This window comes from Pleurodeles waltl, chromosome 12 (assembly GCF_031143425.1).
Source record: "Pleurodeles waltl isolate 20211129_DDA chromosome 12, aPleWal1.hap1.20221129, whole genome shotgun sequence".
In the NCBI taxonomy this organism is placed as follows: Eukaryota; Metazoa; Chordata; class Amphibia; order Caudata; family Salamandridae; genus Pleurodeles; species Pleurodeles waltl.
Genome location: NC_090451.1, coordinates 635,243,051 through 635,260,456, shown reverse-complemented (window position 1 = coordinate 635,260,456; position 17,406 = coordinate 635,243,051). Strand labels below are relative to the sequence as shown.

At 43.3% G+C, this 17,406-nt stretch overlaps 1 protein-coding gene across 9 annotated transcripts in view; it reads right to left on the bottom strand.

The window, feature by feature from the left end:
• CHTOP (chromatin target of PRMT1) overlaps nucleotides 1-15,888 on the bottom strand; it is a 97,928-nt gene extending 82,040 nt beyond the window's left edge. For 3 of the 9 annotated variants that reach the window (XM_069218092.1, XM_069218095.1, XM_069218098.1), the window contains exons 1-4: nucleotides 15,349-15,529; nucleotides 14,123-14,324; nucleotides 2,027-2,108; nucleotides 180-330 (exon numbers count right to left, since the gene is read on the bottom strand). In XM_069218092.1, the coding sequence (XP_069074193.1) occupies nucleotides 180-330; nucleotides 2,027-2,091 (216 nt within the window). In that variant the 5' untranslated portion in view covers nucleotides 2,092-2,108; nucleotides 14,123-14,324; nucleotides 15,349-15,529. Of the gene's footprint in view, nucleotides 1-179; nucleotides 331-2,026; nucleotides 2,109-14,122; nucleotides 14,325-15,348; nucleotides 15,530-15,627 lie in introns of those variants that run through there. The other 6 variants (XM_069218088.1, XM_069218093.1, XM_069218097.1 and 3 more) reach the window with 4 other exon arrangements.
• Nucleotides 15,889-17,406: the final 1,518 nt, after the last annotated feature.

Here is a 17,406-nt window from a genome sequence, read left to right as displayed (position 1 = left end):
TTTCTGTTGAATTTTGGCTAAATGGCCTAGGTGCGATAGTCTTGCTAATACTGGATGGCACACAAGTTGCTGAATCTGCTTCAAGCATTGAAATTGTTCCCTTACCTCTCCCTACAACATTGCCTGACTGAGGCAAGCCAATTATCTGCTGCCACTTCCAATCAGACACTTTCACTCACCTGTTTCAGTTTCAGAGCGGCCTGTACAGAAGGCCTGTTCTCCATCTGCTGGGCCAGTCTTCTGTTTCTGGCACTCGCTATCTGCTGCTGCTGCATGGTAGCACGAATATTCACCGGCATCGGCTGTTTGTTCTTCAGCATATTAGTAAAGCTTCAAGGTCGAACAAAATGTGGATTTAAATCAGGCTGCATTAAACACATTCAATGGCATTGAATGGCTCGAGACTGAAGTGCCACATGCCATGTCATTTATGTAAAACACCGTGGTACACTTCGATCATGCCAGACGAGGGTACGCACTCTTCGGTTCCCACCAATGTGCAGGAAAAGAAACCTTTGGGATGACGTTATATGCAACAAAGCAATTAGAGAGTGAGGGAGAAATCAAGTAGAGAAATAAAATACCTTTGCCGGGCTACTTTAGGGAAAAAGAAGACCAACAAGCAGGTATGGGAGAGCAGAAAGGGAGGGAGGGGGGCTATGAGGTCACACACAGCAGGACAACAAACACAGAAACTGATAACTTCCCAACTCCTCACCAGGCAACATATGAAAGTTGCCAAGTGGTAAAACTCAATGTAGAATTGATGATTACAGGTGGTTTTTGGGGTTCGCCAGGCTGCCAGTAACTGGAAATGCAGTATGTTCTGGTATACATTATGCAAAAACAGCCTTTTAAGAAAGCGTTTACAGCAAGACTTTCACTGCAGCAGAATTCAAGAGGATTCTGTTCAGCACTTAATTCTTCACTCATGTCCCTGTTCTGGCTTCTCTGCCAGAAATGTGCATCCTCTCAGTTGTGCTCCTCCCACCTACACTAAAAATCAGTGGATTGGGCACAATGAACGTCACTAGAGGATTCAACAAGTCAGTGGAAGGCCCACATAAAATGTAAGGATTAACAAACTCCTGAAGGTTGTAGCCACCAGAGAAAAGTAAGGCTAATGCATTATGTATGAACAACCCAAACATACGCCAAAGTATAATGCGTTTCAGGTTGCCAATTTAGAAAGAAAGCCAAAACCTTTGAACAGAGCGAGTATGACATTCAATGTGACATACCTTGCCAGGAGTGTAGAGTGCAATGCCTATTAACAAAAGATGTATGTAAACCTTATTTAGATACTACCAACAGATGCAAACCCCATGACTCTCTGAACTTCCAACACTGGCCAACCATAATCTACAATAAAGGGAATCTTCACTCAACAAGCATTCAACAAAATCATGACACATTAGTAGACCAAAACTTCCATTAGGGCAAGCAAAATCATCGGAAATTATGGAAAGGAAACACTGGACGGGGCAAATCAGGTTGGCAGAGAATAGAAAAAGGATGAAATTGACAGATATAAGCAATGGTAATGACGAGGACGCAAGAAAGCAAAGCTTTTGCCTCTTACAAAGCCCCAGAACTGAGTTAAAGGGCCTTCGGGCTGGTTTGGGCTCTGCAACATGCCTCTTACAGACGAGACCACACAAAGAGTGTGTCTGCCTTGGACAGAGCAGGAAGCCCTAAACAGCACGGGGTAACATGCTACCCAGGCTGCAGCTGTAAACTTATCAATATAAAACATGTGGAAGAAAAAAAGGGAGGGTGTGAGGCTTTTCTTTCAAGACACATCCCACCACATTAATTTTTCAAATACCGTATTAATCGTTACTGATAATATCCATCCATATAAATGCCCCTTTAATGCGCCTGTGTCCCACGCCTGCTGTGATGGACAGAGATATGCCATCTGCTTGCATTTAGTTAGATTAATGCAGGGCATAGTTGTTTAGACACCAAGAATGCAAATGTGAATTTGGTATTTATGAGCTGAAGTTGCTTTTGGCTTCCTCACCGCTCGTTGAGTGACATCTTGGTGGTGCTTTTTAGCACTACTTTGGAAGCAGAAGGGGCTGCCATCTCAGGAACTGGAAACCCTAAAAAACAGAAATTACATTTAAATCAACAGAATCAAACCAACATAGTAAGCTACCACATTCAATTCACCAACAGCAGACATGGAACTTTGCACTTGGATAGCGGGTTATGTTCCACTTCCTACGCAAATGTCCACCCAAGACTGGAAGGATGCGATACAGCAAGTCTAGAACTTCAGCAGTGCTCTCTGGACCAACATTTGCGATCAGTAAGCAGTTCACAGTTTATCAAGTAAAGTCAGCAGCTCACTTTGTTAGTAACTATATTACTTTAAAACAAAGGGTCACATAACTTATGAGATATGGGCAAGGTTCAGATCGCGCTGGACTTTTTACACATAACTGGACATTTTACTTGCTGCGTGACATCATAATGAAGGTACACTGGCAATAAAAGAGTCTCCAAAAGATTGAGGTAACCCAGAGTCTTAGTCAAAGTGTTGCGGCGAAACATCCTGCATGTCATTACACTGATGAGGATAAACAGATTGTGAGCAGTACCTAATCTGAGGTTAGAGCAAGGAGTAATAATATGCATGCTGTGATGCACTCCGATCACATATAGATGTGGTAGAACCTACAAACAAATTAAGTCAACAATGGGTCTCATCCGGCATCTCAGTTTTAACTCACCAAACATTTTTAAAACCAACCTGCTAAGAGGTACATGTAGGACGATGAGGTACGCAAAATTATTATGGATATGTTTTCAACTGAGCAGATTATGCTAGTCATCGGAGGACCATTAGAAGAATGCCAAGAAAACTATACGAGTTCAATACGGTGTTAAGTCAGTTTATTTGTTAAAATCAAACATTTCCGTGAACAAATTATTTATACAGTGGAGAGTCAAATTAATAATGTGATGTCATTATGTACTAAGTGAAGATTCGAGTAGCCTGGAAAAGACATCAAGGTTAGTACAGTCATGTAATTGTTTGGAACCCATGCAGTGAACTATTACATTAACCTCTTAGCTGCTGAAAACAGCCATTTTTTAAATGTTTTACTCTAACTTTTTCCTGCGATGTCAGATTTTTTAAAGCAATATACTGTTACGTCTGCTGTACTCCTCTGGTTGCGGGATTATATAGGGCTTGTAGGTTCATCAAGAACCCTAGGTACCCAGAGCCAATAAATGAGCTGCACCCTGCAGTTGGTTTTAATTCTATACCGGGTATACAGCAATTCATTTGCTGAAATATAAAGAGTGAAAAATAGGTATCAAGAAAACCTTTGCATTTCCAAAATGGGCTCAAGAAAGGTTTTGAGGAGCAGTAGTTATTTGCACATCTCTGAATTCCGGGGTGCCCATACTAGCATGTGAATTGCATGGCATTTCTCAAATAGACGTCTTTTTTTACACACTCTCTTATATTTGGAAGGAAAAAATGTAGAGAAAGATAAGGGGCAATAACACTTGTTTTGCTATTCTATGTTCCCCCAAGTCTCCCGATAAAAATGATACCTCACTTGTGTGGGTAGGCCTAGCGCCCGCAACAGGAAATGCCCCAAAACACAACGAGGACACATCCAATTTTTTGACAGAAAATAGAGCTGGTTTTTTTGCAAAGTGCCTACCTGTAGATTTTGGCCTCAAGCTCAGCCGGCACCTAGGGAAACCTACCAAACCTGTGCATTTTTGAAAACTAGAGACCTAGGAGAATCCAAGATGGGGTGACTTGTGGGGCTCTGACCAGGTTCTGTTACCCAGCATCCTTTGTAAACCTCAAAATGTGGCTAAAAAAACAAGTTTTCCTCACATTTCGGTAACAGAAAGTTCTGGAATCTGAGAGGAGCCACATATTTCTTTCCACCCAGCGTTCCCCCAAGTCTCCCGATAAAAAATGGTACCTCACTTGTGTGGGTAGCCCTAGTGCCCGCGACAGGAATAGATCACACAACGGTCAATGTTGATCCTTACATGAGGCAGCTGTTAACCCTGGGGTGATCCACTCCTTACGCAGGCACTAGGTATAGGCACTCAAGTGGGGTAGTGTTTTTATCAGGACAGGAGAGGAATCACTGGGTGGTAGGAATTTTGTGGATCCCAGCATATTCCTGTAGTTTATGTGACAGAAATGTGCCTCGCAGGGTATTCTGGGTAAGAAAACTTTGGGGAATCCGCACAAGTCACACCTCTGTAGACTCCCCAGAATGTCTAGTTTCCAGAAATGTTTGGGTTTAGTGTGTTTCTCTATATGGCCGCCGAACCCAGGACCAAAAACACAGGTGCCTGCCTTACAAAACCAGTATGTTTTGCGATAGATAATTTTGATGTCTCCACAATACGATTTGGGCGGTGGAATTTGGGGCTGAACTAAATTGGGGAGCTCCCAAGAGAGCATTCTCTCTCTGTGTTTGCCGCCACATTCACCTGCTCTCTGGGTTGGGCTAACCCACTATTACCCAGTTGCACAGACTGCTTGCGAAGGGACATCAGGACTGTCCTCATCACCTCCCTCATAATTTACTGAAAGAGGAGTTATTGAATGGGACTCCTCCGACTGAAAAATCACTCCCAGAGTCTGAGCCACTGTCCTATCCCTCAGATGCTGTCTCAGTATCTGATGTCTCAGTCTCTGATCGTCTGTCAGAGCTGTCCTCTATAACCCGAGTGACGGCAACAGTCATCCACCAAGATGCCATCTCTGCTATTGGCTAAACTGTCGCTCTAAAACACTAGCCTACGTAGACAGTCACAAAAACGATGGTGTGTGTGAGATACGTGCAACAGTAAAGGCCACCTTACCTGCGCTTCTTCCCTCAATCAGCACAATCTTTCAAGACACTCAAAAAACACCTTGTCACATACCATTCGTCACAGTCTTTAGCACCTCCTGCGCCCAGTCCAACAATCATTATTGGTGCTCCCACTACCTCCTCTTCGGATTCCCTCATTACCACCCAGCAAAAGTGTCCTTCATCTCTCCATAGACGCCCTCCACCCCGCACATACATTTCATTTGTATTATAGCGCAGGTAATGGCTGACTTTACTAATGTACTCAACTATTTACATAAAATACAGATTTGCTCTTTGCAGTAGGCATATAAACCTTCTGCGCTTCTTTATGGCACTAAAACTGCCACTAGACAAGTCTGACCCTTTTGTAGCAGAAACATAATGAAAATACTTACTTGACTTTTTTATTGCTGCCTAAAAGCGTCAGTTGAAGTATGTGCATTGCTTTGAAGACGCAAGCTGCAACACAACTGGTGGCAAATTATATATATATATATATATATATATATATATATATATATATATATATATCTCACTTTTATATGTGGGTCTGGTTTTCCTGGGGGCAGATCGCATCCCCCAGGGAAACCACACACGTATTGACAAAAGTGAGAGACATATATATATCTTTTTTGTTGTTGTATTGTTTCCTTGGGGGGCCAAAATGGCCCCCAGGGAAATCCTACAACAACTAAAAAAAAGTACTGCCCCCACAGGGGGTCGCCCTGCCCACGGGTGACCCCCTGTCCATTTATTTTTATTTATTTAAATATTATTAACCCCCTCCCTGGTGTCGGCAACTGGTCGTGACCCGCACCAGGGAGGTAGAGCGGGCATCAGCCAGTGCCCGACACCCGCATTTAACGGGTTAAATTCCTTCCTCCATCACGAGTACATCATTTTTAAACGGAATTTCATGTATTGCTTTGCGAAACAAAAAGGACCTTTGAGTACATAATAAGAAAACGTTTCCAGCTAGAAGCCAGTTGGGTTAGTATGGAGAAGGTGGGAGAGGGAAAATACAAGGCAAGTAGTCAAAGGAGGGCAAGAATCTGTAATGTGTTACAAAGAGTTGTGCTGTGCAGCAGTATAGATCTGAGCTCAAAGCACATCCCAGGCTTTCATGGGACTACGGTTATTGGTTCTCAACAAAATCAATCAGGCGTTGTCTCTGGTTTCACAAGCGACAGTTGTTAGCCACAACTTTTGGAATTTATTTGGTTGTTATAGCAGTCATTTATCTTCTCTCAGACTTACTAATTTTTAAGCCAAGTGAGTCACCGGAGTTTGAGGAAACGAGGTGAATGTTGGGTTAGAAGTACCTGGCGCTGGGTGTGTATATATTTAGCACCATTATTGCAGATCCATTTTAGGTGTTACTAGTACTCCATGCCTTAATGGGCCCCGCTCTACCTTGGGGCATTCTTTATTCCTCAATGGAGGCCACCTGTGGACTCACTTTTTTTTTTTTTTATTTTTTTTTTTAAACCACAGGTTTTAAACAGACTGACAGTTGCTGACGTTTTCGTTGATAATTTTCCTAGTAAGAACATTGCCATCTCAATTTTGAATGCCCGATTCCAGCATTGACCGCATCATATATATATATATATTTTTTTAAAATTAACTTTAGGCCACGCTAACAGATCGAATAGACTTTGCACTGCGAAACCTATTGGCTTTGCCAGTGCTTGTTAATGACTGAAAGGTTTAGTCTGACAAGTGCTTTTCAACATTCTTCCACTAAATAATTGGCTGTGGCTGCACTCCTTTTCACCGCACATCACTAGCATCTAGGGATGTGGAATTCCTATCGCCCGACGCCCGGGACATCTTGTTTGGGGTCAAGGGCAACAAGTTTTTATGTTTACTTTGTCCTTGGGACAAGTAGGCCCAACCCTCTGCAGCACAATCCCTTTGGCTGCCTGTTTACAGAGAGTGGAACTCTCTGCAGTTGAGGTAATGTGTTTCCAAAAGATAATGCTGTTCGAACTTGTATTTATGGTTCATTATTTGAAATCCTTCATTATTAGGGTGAGTGCTGTAAATAAATGTTTTAAGGTCACACTTCACTACTGATGTTGGTTCCAGTACAAAAAAAAAAACGTGTATACAGGTTTGAAAAGTTTAGGCTATGAGGCTAAGTATAATGCTCCCAGAATGCTCTCTGATTAGATGCAAATGAAGTGTCATTTAGTAAAATGTGTTGTGCATGCTAGTATTTCCCAAAAATATTTCTAATGGAAAATCAGTGTAACCATTTTCAACACGATTATGGCAAGCATGAAAATAAACAAACACTGACAAAGCCAACTGATCTGACATATTTTTATAAGTCTTTTAGTTTCATCAATGCACGTCTTGTTTTGACATGGCTTTTGTAACACTTTATTGTTGTGGGAGCTATCAGACCCTCAACACTGTAACAAACACTGGCAAAAAAAAAACCAAAACGTTTTTGAACTCTAAAAGCACACGTTGCCACCAGTGGCATAACAAAGGGCCGCAGCCGCCCTCCTGGGGGCCCCTTCAGCACAGCACCTGGCCTGAGTGAGTCTGGAGAGGGGGCTCCTCCATGTTCTTTGCAAAGGGGCACCCTCCAGTTTCGTTACGTCAATGATTGCCACTGTAGTTCCTGACACTGAACAAAACTACTTTGTGTGCCAATACCTTGTGGAAGAGCAGAATGCGATCGCTCACAGTAAAGCCAGCCGAAAGAGAGAGAAATAGAAGTTTAATAAAAACAAAATGTTTTGTTAACACCAGACCTAATTAGGAACCAAGACCCACATGTAGGTAGCTTTTTGCACATTGCGATGCACAAACCCAGTTTTGCCATTCGGTAACCTAGTTACCGAATCGCAAAACGGGTTTGCAACTCGCAATTAGGAAGGGGTGTTCCCTTCCTAATTGCGACTCGCAGTGCAATGTAGGATTGTTTTGTGACCGCGAACGCAAACCAGTCGCAGTTTTCACCCATTGTGAATGTCACTGTAAACATTTTGTCAGAGCAGTCAGTGGTCCTGCGGAACACTGCCTGCTCTGAAAAAATGAAACGAAAACGTTTCATTTTTGTAATGCATCTCATTTTCCTTTAAGGAAAACGGACTGCATTACAAAAAATAAAAAAATAAAAAACAGCTTTATTAAAAAGCAGTCACAGACATGGTGGTCTGCTGTCTCCAGCAGGCCACCATCCCTGTGAGGGCCGCCATTCGCAAGGGGGTCGCAAATTGCGACCCACCTCATGATTATTCATGAGGTGGGCATTTGCGAAGCCCTTGCGAATCACAGATGGTGCCATCCTACATTCGGATTTGCGACTCGTAAATTGCGAGTCTCTCTGACTCGTAATTTGCGGGTCGCAAATCTGAACCTACTGACATGTGGCCCCAAATTCTTAAAGAAAGTCACAAAAGTGCACCCATGGTATAAGTCGTACCCCTATAAAATATTTGTGAACTGTATTTTAGCATGGGTAAATACGATGTGTAGATTTGCTCATGTGAAAATCTATTGAGCATTTGCAAGTTCATTTTCCCTCCAGACACTTTCTTCCCAACCCTGGAAGAAGTTCTGATTCTGCCATTGTCAGGAGTAAATGTCCAACCTTTCTTATTATGGGAAAATATTAGAGAGAAGCTGGTGAAAATCTTTAAAACATGCAGGTTAGTAGGTTTGCAGACTCAAAGGCATTTCAGCCCTGGAACTATTGCTTACTGCTTCCTCCAGCCCCAGTATGCAGATCTGCAGAAAGGTGGAAAAATAAGGAAATTGCTACAGTAGGGATTGAAACTGCAAGTATTCAAGCCCTACTAAGGTAGTAGCCCTGGCATAATCAGAGAGGCTATTATCAGAGCTCTTACATAATGAGATTGCTGCCATATTTGTCGCCACACTACATGGCACCAAAGGGACAAGTAGATCTTTTTACAGGACAAGTAGATTTGAGAAGCAACCTGTCCCCTGGACAAGTAGATATTTTAATAAATTCCACACCCCTGTGCTTAGATCTCTTGGAGAAGGAATTTCCAGAGTTTTCTTGGCATTCTGTTTAGTTGTTGGCTCAAGTGATGCAGATCCCATATTTCCATCAAGCAAAGTAAGGTATTTTCTATTTCAGATATAACAATGCCTTGGAAAAATGTCAATCATCCACTACCATACAGTTTGGAAAATATGGCATCACATTGTACAGCCCTTTCACCTCACTTTCGTACATGTTCATGAGACTGTTCCAAATAAACAGTGCCACTAATATTAATCCAAGCAAAAATTCACTCATGCATCTGTGATGTTCTATCTCTATGATTCGGAAAATAATTTTTCCACTCAATTTTTAGGGTTGAGTCTAGGAGTGTATGCACTAGCGCATGTGCCTCACTTGCGAGATACTGCTGTTCACAAAAATGACTTGTAGCTTTTCCACTGCTTACCATCTGTTGGCTGCAGGGCCCCTCTTCTGTGCAGCCACCTCAATTGGCCAGTGCTGGCCAAATATAATTTCCGATCCTAGCTGTGAGCAGGGACCAAGCACAGATTAACTTCTTAAGTGCGGCCATCGACCAATGGTTGCGCTACTTTCACGGCACAGGTGTCAGCCATTGGCAGACACTTGAGGTATTTAAAGACAAAGGAGTCCTTTTTTTTAATCCTTGGGCTGCTTGTAGGGAGCTTCCAGAGCAGCAGGAGGTTTTTTTAAAATTATTATTATATATTTTTTTAAACTAGAGTGACGATCAGAGTGCAGATTTCATTGCAGTATAAGTGAAAGTAAAACTAGCCAATAGGCTTGTTTTACTTTTGCACAATCCGTGCATAGGAGCAAATGTCAGCTCCCCTCCCTCAGGACTGAATTTTTTGGAAGAGGTATCACTGGAAAGGGGAGAATATCACATTTCCGATGGTACATCTGCCCAGTTGAACCCTGCTTGGGGATTTGCGCAGGAGAGTGATTCCAGAGGAGGGGTCCACCTACTGGATAGCAAGGTTAGGGAGATCGACCCCTTGGGCAAAGGCTGGTGCTTCCCCCAGCAAATATTTCTGTAGGGGGACACTAGGAACCAGGATTTTTTTTTTACTCCAATAAAAACAGATGGGTGGGGTTGCCCAGCATGGGAATGCCCCCATCCCTAGTAAATGGTACAACAGCCAACCCCCCTACCCCTACCTGGTATATGGGGTAATCACCCCTGATCTACTCTGCACCCAACGCACCACAACATTGCTGCCAGTTCGATTACGAGCCAGCGTCAATGTTGTGGGCTACTTCCCGCTGGCCCAGGGGGCAACTTGTAATAGGGGCTGCCGCATAGGTGGTAACCCGACCGCAGGAGTTTGGCGGGCATGCTTTTCTGCCCACCAAACTCATAATGAGGGCCTCAGTCTTTCTGCTCCACTGCAGACAACAGCTTCCCAGCCCAATACCAAATGCAAGGACATTTTATTCTTTTGGGTGCTATTTTGACATATGGGCCAGAGGAGCGTGGCTAACTCCCAATATCGTCCCATTTGCAATGGCGAACGGCTGCAATTTTTGGGCTTGGGTAGGGCGCCACCTAGAAAAACATAAAAGACCAAGACACTTCTGAAAACTATACATCAGGAGGGAGTCCAGGGCGGTGTGCTTTGCAGGCACTCCACACCATTTCCTTATCCACAATGCCCTGCGAACTTCAAACTTTGACTAAAGCATATTTTCCTTAAATTTCTGTGAGGAAAACTTCTGGAATCTGCAGGGAGTCACATTTCCTACCACACAGCATTTCCCTCCCCCTTTCAAGTGTCCCAGTAAAAATGGTACCTTACTTGTTTGGGTGGGCCAAGAGACATCAATACAAAAGGCCCTAAAGTGCTAGGTGGAGAGATCAGCAACAGGGGTAATAGATGTGGGATTTGCCTCCCATGGAAGCCTACCAACCACAGAAATTTGAGAAAACAAGACAACCAGTGGATTCCAGAGTAGTGTGCCTTGTGTGAATCACACAAGGTGTTCTTAACCACAGTGTCCAGAAAACGTCAAACTTTGCCTGAAATCACACACTTTTGTTAGATTTCTGTGATTGAAAGTTCTGGAATCCACAGGAATGTACACAATTCCTACCACTTAGTATTGCCTCATTTGTGCAGATAAAAACGCCGAACCAATTGTACAACCCACAACGAAAAAAGCTGTCACTTTTGAGAGAATAAATATGATGCATCTATATTGCGTTTTGGGCTGTTACCGTTTGCAGGCAGTAGGCTTACCCAAACAAGTGAGGTACTGTTTTTAATCTGAAGACTTAGGCAGATTGCTGGGTGGGAGGAAATGCATGACTCCCCATAGATTCCAGAACAGAAATGTGAGGAAAATTTGGATTTTGGTCAATGTTTGCAAGGAATTCTGGGGGTGAAAAAAATAATAATTACTGGTGAGAGTGACAAAAAAAAGTCAGCCCACGCTGTATTTCCCTAGGTGATTAATTTTTTTAAAAAAATTACGTTTGCCTATCTGCCGGGTGAGCTAAGGGCCAAAATTCACAGCTACCCACTGGGGGGGGGGTCAGTTAAGTGGGAACATGTTGTGTGTCCAAGTTGTGTTTTGGCTCTTTTCCTATTGGCACTAGCCTACCCACACCAGTAAGGGTATCATTTGTATCAGAAGACACGTGGGAGCATAGAACAGTAAAAAAATGTGTTGTTACCAATTTAATTTTACTACAGTCGAGCCTTCCAAATGTAAGCCAGTGTGTAAGAAAGAAGACATTTTGAAAAATACCCTCTAGATTTTAAGCTAATACGGGTACCCAGAAATTCGGAGATGTACAAATAACTGCTCCTTAACTCTACATCCTATGCCCTTTTCAGAAATATATAGGTTTCCTTGAAACCCATTTTTCACTCTATATATTTAACCATATGAATTAGCTGTACTTAATACACAATGAAAAAAACACTGCATGATGCTGCTCAGTTACTGACCCTGGGTGCCTTGGGTTCTTGAAGAACCTATAAACCCTATGTATCTCCACGACAAGTAGTCTAGCTGACGTAATGGCATATTGCTTTTGTAAATCTGCCACTGTGGCAAAATGTTACAGATTAGAGTTGTGACACAAATGGCCTTTTCAATATTTCTTTAATTCAACAGTTAGTTTCTTTGGAAAACCTTGAGGGATCTACACATATGACCCCTTACTGAAATCATAATTTTGTCTACTTTTTAGAAACCTGTAGCTTTCTGGGACCATTTTATTGAGTTCACACTAGTTTCCACCACAAACTTGAAGTTGGTTTAGAGCACAACCAAAAAAAAAAAAAAAAACAGGCTACCTGTGTGAAAAAGGCCAAAACAGTAGTAAAAAAGAAAGGAAAAACAAAAAGGGGGGGTGGGGTGTGTTCCCCCAACTCAGCTATGTATGTTGCTGAGTTGCAAAGATGGTGAAACTCAAAATGTAGCTATCTTTTGTTGATTTTCTCTGTGTCCTCCAGGCCAAACCAAAGGATTTTTTTTTTAGGGGGGGGGGATTGGGGGAGGGAGAGAGGGACGACGCTCATTTGATGTGGATACCTTACATGGGAAAACAATGTTACCGAATCCTAAGCCCTAACTACCTTAAAATAGGCAAGAAAGGGCTCACCTGTGTGTGTGTGTGTGGCTAATTAGTGTCCATCCACTGCTTGTGATGGGATGATAATATTTTTCCGCCACGTCCCCTTGCCCTGCCTGCTCCTGCAGTGTTTTTTTTTTAATTAAATAAAAAGCATTAATCAAGCCATGAACAATTTAATATCCCCCTTAGAATTATATGTGCAATCCTCCCGCTCATGATACTCTACCCCCACTCTAGGCCCCTTCTCTTTCCCAATCTACCCCCCCAAAATCTCCACCTCTCTCATCTACCCCATACCCCAATCTACTGAACTCACCTCAATCTATCCCACTCCACCCTACTATACCCCACCCTAATCTCCCACACTCAAATCCACTCCAATCAGCCCCCATCTAGACAACCCCAGCCCATTCCACCCCACTAACTTTTAGCCATGCCTAACAGCAGCCACACTGGTGTTCAACATGGCTAAAACACATTTCCAAAGCCAATAGCTCTCACATGGGCAAGACATATTGGCTTTTCCAATGCTTCTTATGTTTGTGATTGAGTTCATAATCATTAGAGAATGACTGCAGCTTGGGAAGGCTTTTGCAAGACATTTCGTGTTCTTGCCAGAATAAACAAGTTGCTCGTCTTTAGTGTTGAGAGAGAGAGAGAGAGAGAGGTCATTCTCAAAATAACTTTACAGGAGGTGAAGGATTATGGCTGTGTCTAAAGACTTCTGATTAAGACGTACTGGGCTGCCTTATTGGTCATTCTACTTCTTTATGAGCAAGGGAGAACAAAGAACTCTGATATATTTTCAGTTAACAGCAAGCATGCATGCCTGCACATTACTGCCTAACGTACCAGACAATTAGGTTCGGATTCCTTACTGCGGTGTATATGGCAAATCCAGTTCTGTTTTCTCCAATGGCAGTATGGGTAGACCATATACTGTTAGCTATCATACATTTTTACTCTGACCTTCACAATTTAAAAAGGGGTGGCAGGGAAAGTATTATCAAAAAATGAACATAGGGGAACAGGGCGTGCGATTACTCGTGAAAATTGCAATTAAAAATTTGACAATATTCCTAATAAGCATGCATTTAAATGAGTAACTGATTACTTCAAAATAAAACAAGAATTCTGTACTTAACTGACAACATACGCCTAAAAAGCTGAAAACATTAATTTAACCTGACTTAATCCATAGCATTCAAAACGAAGGCACTGTGGGTGGTTTAAATAACGGTTGTAATTATCAACCTCGAGGTGCTCGTTGTAACACTCAGAAGAGTGCAAGACAGACGTGGCATTATGAATTTAAAGTTTGGGGTTACACAAATTTCCGCTACACCTGCTCCTGAGCTAATTTTGTGTCAAGACCAAACTTTCATACTAGAGGCTCACTCGGTACTGATTGTTAGAAAGGGACCTCAACATTAATTTGCAAGTGGCTACACAAGGTGGTGAAGTCAGAAGAGGGCCCCAATTTCACGTCGATCTCTACTGGGAGGAGCACAGTCACCATTGGCACTGCAAGAGGGCGGTGCCGTGACATGAGTAAACTATTTATGAGCCCGACGAGAAGAGTTCACAAGTATATCCTCAAAGGTCACTGTAGGATCAAACCCACCAAGTAGCAGGTCCCTTGTTTCCATAAAGACGGTAATCTGCTGTACTTACGAAATACTGTTGTTACAGCAATGGAGTCTGGACAGTATGAAGAGGCAGGGTGCTGTTGGTGATAGCTGACGGAGGTAATTCTGTATATTGCAACCGTCAACTGGTAATGGTGCCGTTGGTAGCTTGGGTAGGGTGCCTTGCAAGAGATGGAAATGCCGGTGCTTGACTGCTCTTTTTCTCCTGTCAAACTGCCTACCTACACCTGTTGGTAAACAAAACGGAAGTTGTACTTGTTGGACCAAAACATTAACCATGTAATTTGTTCATTAGAATTTGTAGATCGGGGTTGTAATTAAGACTCTCATTATGGCCATTTTAATCTTACAAATCGTACACTTGAGACGATATCTTGCGAAAACGTCATGCACCAGTTGCCAAGTTTGGGAGATGCGACTCAAATTGTATGTGCCCTCCATCTGCCAAATATAAAATAGGGCCCGACATACTAGTTACTTTATGGTGGACGGTTTGAGTTAAGAATTTCACACATCTTATGACGTTTTTCCTTTCATGAACGTTCAGTTACTTGTATCTGAGGCCTAAGGAGAGCTGCCTTTTGTTTGGCCAATGGCTTCCACCGTAGACGATCTTGCGTTCCAAAACTCCCAGAGCGGGGTGAGTTGAGACAGTCCACCGCACTTGCAAACAACTTATTCACGCTGCACGATCTACATACTGAAAGTGAACGTCTAATGTATTACGTAAACTAGTAATGCCCAGGCTACACGTTCCGTGATACCAGAAGGACGCGGACGCCTTATACTGCGAATGAATCCCAAGGCTAAATGCAAGAGGGCGTACCTCCTAAAATAACAGCAGTGCGCATATTATGCGTTTATTGAATGAGAGAGAGATGTCTCCTATAACCTTTTTTCAAATCTACACAAAGTCAATAGGCGAAAGTGCCACATTAGTAATGTTCTGCTCAATGTAAGCATTTTCTGCGTTACCATTTCCGTTACAGATGAAGCAAATGCCAAAGTTCCACGGTGACCCAATAAACACGAAATCCTTTTTACAAATGAAAGCGCTTAATTCGCAAATGGTGGTCTATATGCCTCGATCTTAACAATACATTTTGATTAACTGTTACAGGGCCTTAGTCTACTCCATAGAGCCTCTGCGGGCTAACGTGGTGCGGAACATAGGGGCAGTCCAACCCCACACTCGCAGGGAAACGGAGGGGGATGGGCGAGGACCGTGCTTCCTAAGGTAGTCTCACTTACCACGCTCCCAGCGTAGGCCTGAGGCGGCGGTTGAAGTGAACAAGGAGTCGTGTAAGCAGGTGGGAGCGGCAGATGTCGCCGCACACCGAAAAAAAAAACGGCGACGCGGAGCTCCAGACCAAGCCTGAGCGGCCTCCGGGCAGCAAAGAGAGAGGAAAGAACCGCAGGAAGTGACGCACTCGTCTTCTAAGTAGAAGCCGGGTGGCTCTCGGCTGCAGAGGTCGAGACAGACTAAGTTCCAAATTGACAAAATACGCCATCGAAGTTGCGGTTACTCACCAGTACATAAGTCGTTCAAACGGGTCTGGTTGACCCGAACTTCGGCGCCGGTTAAGGAGTCGGCCAGCCAATACACCGTCCGCAGCTCTGTACTTACGTCACAGGAGCATCACCGTGACCTAAGGGGACGACGCGCAGTAGATGAGTGGCGTTTATGGGCACGTGCTCTTCCGAGCGTCAAATGATCAGGGAGTAAGTGGCAAGTAGAGGAGGGGGAGCCGAGCCAACTGTCTGGCTGGGCACAGCCCGTTTGAGTGTGTCCAGACGACCCGGATTTGCTAAGTCAGTCACTGTTTTCAGTAGCAAATCAGGATTCAGAGAGGGTCGAACTGAAATCGAGGGAAGCACGTTTTTATATGTTCCAAAACACGACTACCTCGCAGCTGTTCTCAGAAAGCAATTCCATTAACGGGTGTGATAATGGGTTTAAACATTGCACTTAATCTCCTCAGTGCGTCCTCTGTTTCTCTAGGGCAGTAGTCCTCAAACGTTTTAGGGCCGCGCCCCCTCCAATGGCAAAAAAATATTGGGGTCTCCCTCTCCAAATTTTTCACAATTATCCTATTAGATTGGCAATGTTTAAATATGTCTAGCCATATTTAAACGTTGCAGAAACTGCTTTAAAAATGCAATCAAATACATGATACTAAACATACTATTCTGGTCAGGCAGGCCTTACTAATGTGCTAAAAGTATTCACAGTGTAATTATTAAAATGTGTGTTTGTGTGTGTGTGGGGGGGGGGGTGATGAAGAGTATTTGGAGTCATCTTTCCTTTCAACACACTCCCACCATGGATACAAATGACGAAACATATTTGTGATGGCCCATTACAGAGCGGTTTACTGCTGTTCATTTTTTTCAGCTTGAACAAGCCCTGTTATCAACATAATGCTTCTTTTGACCAGAGCCTGGCACGCCTACTGGGATCACTTGAGCCCACCCCCCCAAGGGTTGTCCGCCCCCCAATTTGAAGACCCATGTTCTAGGGTGATGCACACTGTCATTCTATGCCCCTTAGAGGATGAAAAATTGTTGTCCATTTTCTATATTAGTGAAATGTCCCTTTTTTTGTTTTTTATATCTGGTCATCCTAGCCAGTGCGATACCTGAGCCCTGGAAATGTTTGCTATCTGAATTACACAACAAAAATCACATAAACTTTTATAAATTCTCTTCAAAATTCAAATAAGTGTATTCCTTTAACAAGTTCCATCTTTGACAATAATACTAGGGTGACCAGATGTCCCAGACTTCACGGACAATCTCAGTTTTGCATGTTCAGTTCTGGCGTTCAGACAGTTTTAATAAATACTAATTAATGTCCTGGATTTGGGGAGAGGGTCTGTGAGCATGCATTTTCCTAGGGACCTCTCCTGTTATATGGGCCTGGTAAGCTGTTTCAAAGGCTCTCCAGCTGTGAAACATGTATGTCATTAATACAATTTGGAAACTAAAAGAAAACATAATGCCCTTTTTTTAAACGTAATATACCATTAACGTTTGCCAATTTTTAATTTCAAATTAACCCCTTAAGTGCCCCAGACGAGATTACCTCGTCCGGCTATGGCTCTGGGGGGGGGGGGAGGAGGGGAGGGGGTTGGGGGGTTACGTCCGAGCACCCCCTCCTCTGGGCAGAGATGGAAGGGGAATCACTTCCCCTTCCACCCCGTGGCGTCTGATGACATCAGAGGCCTTCCCTCAGGCGCTGGAAGCTCAACTTCCAGCGCCCGATCGAAGGAGAAATGCAAAAAAAAAGGGTAGAGAGGCATGAAAGGA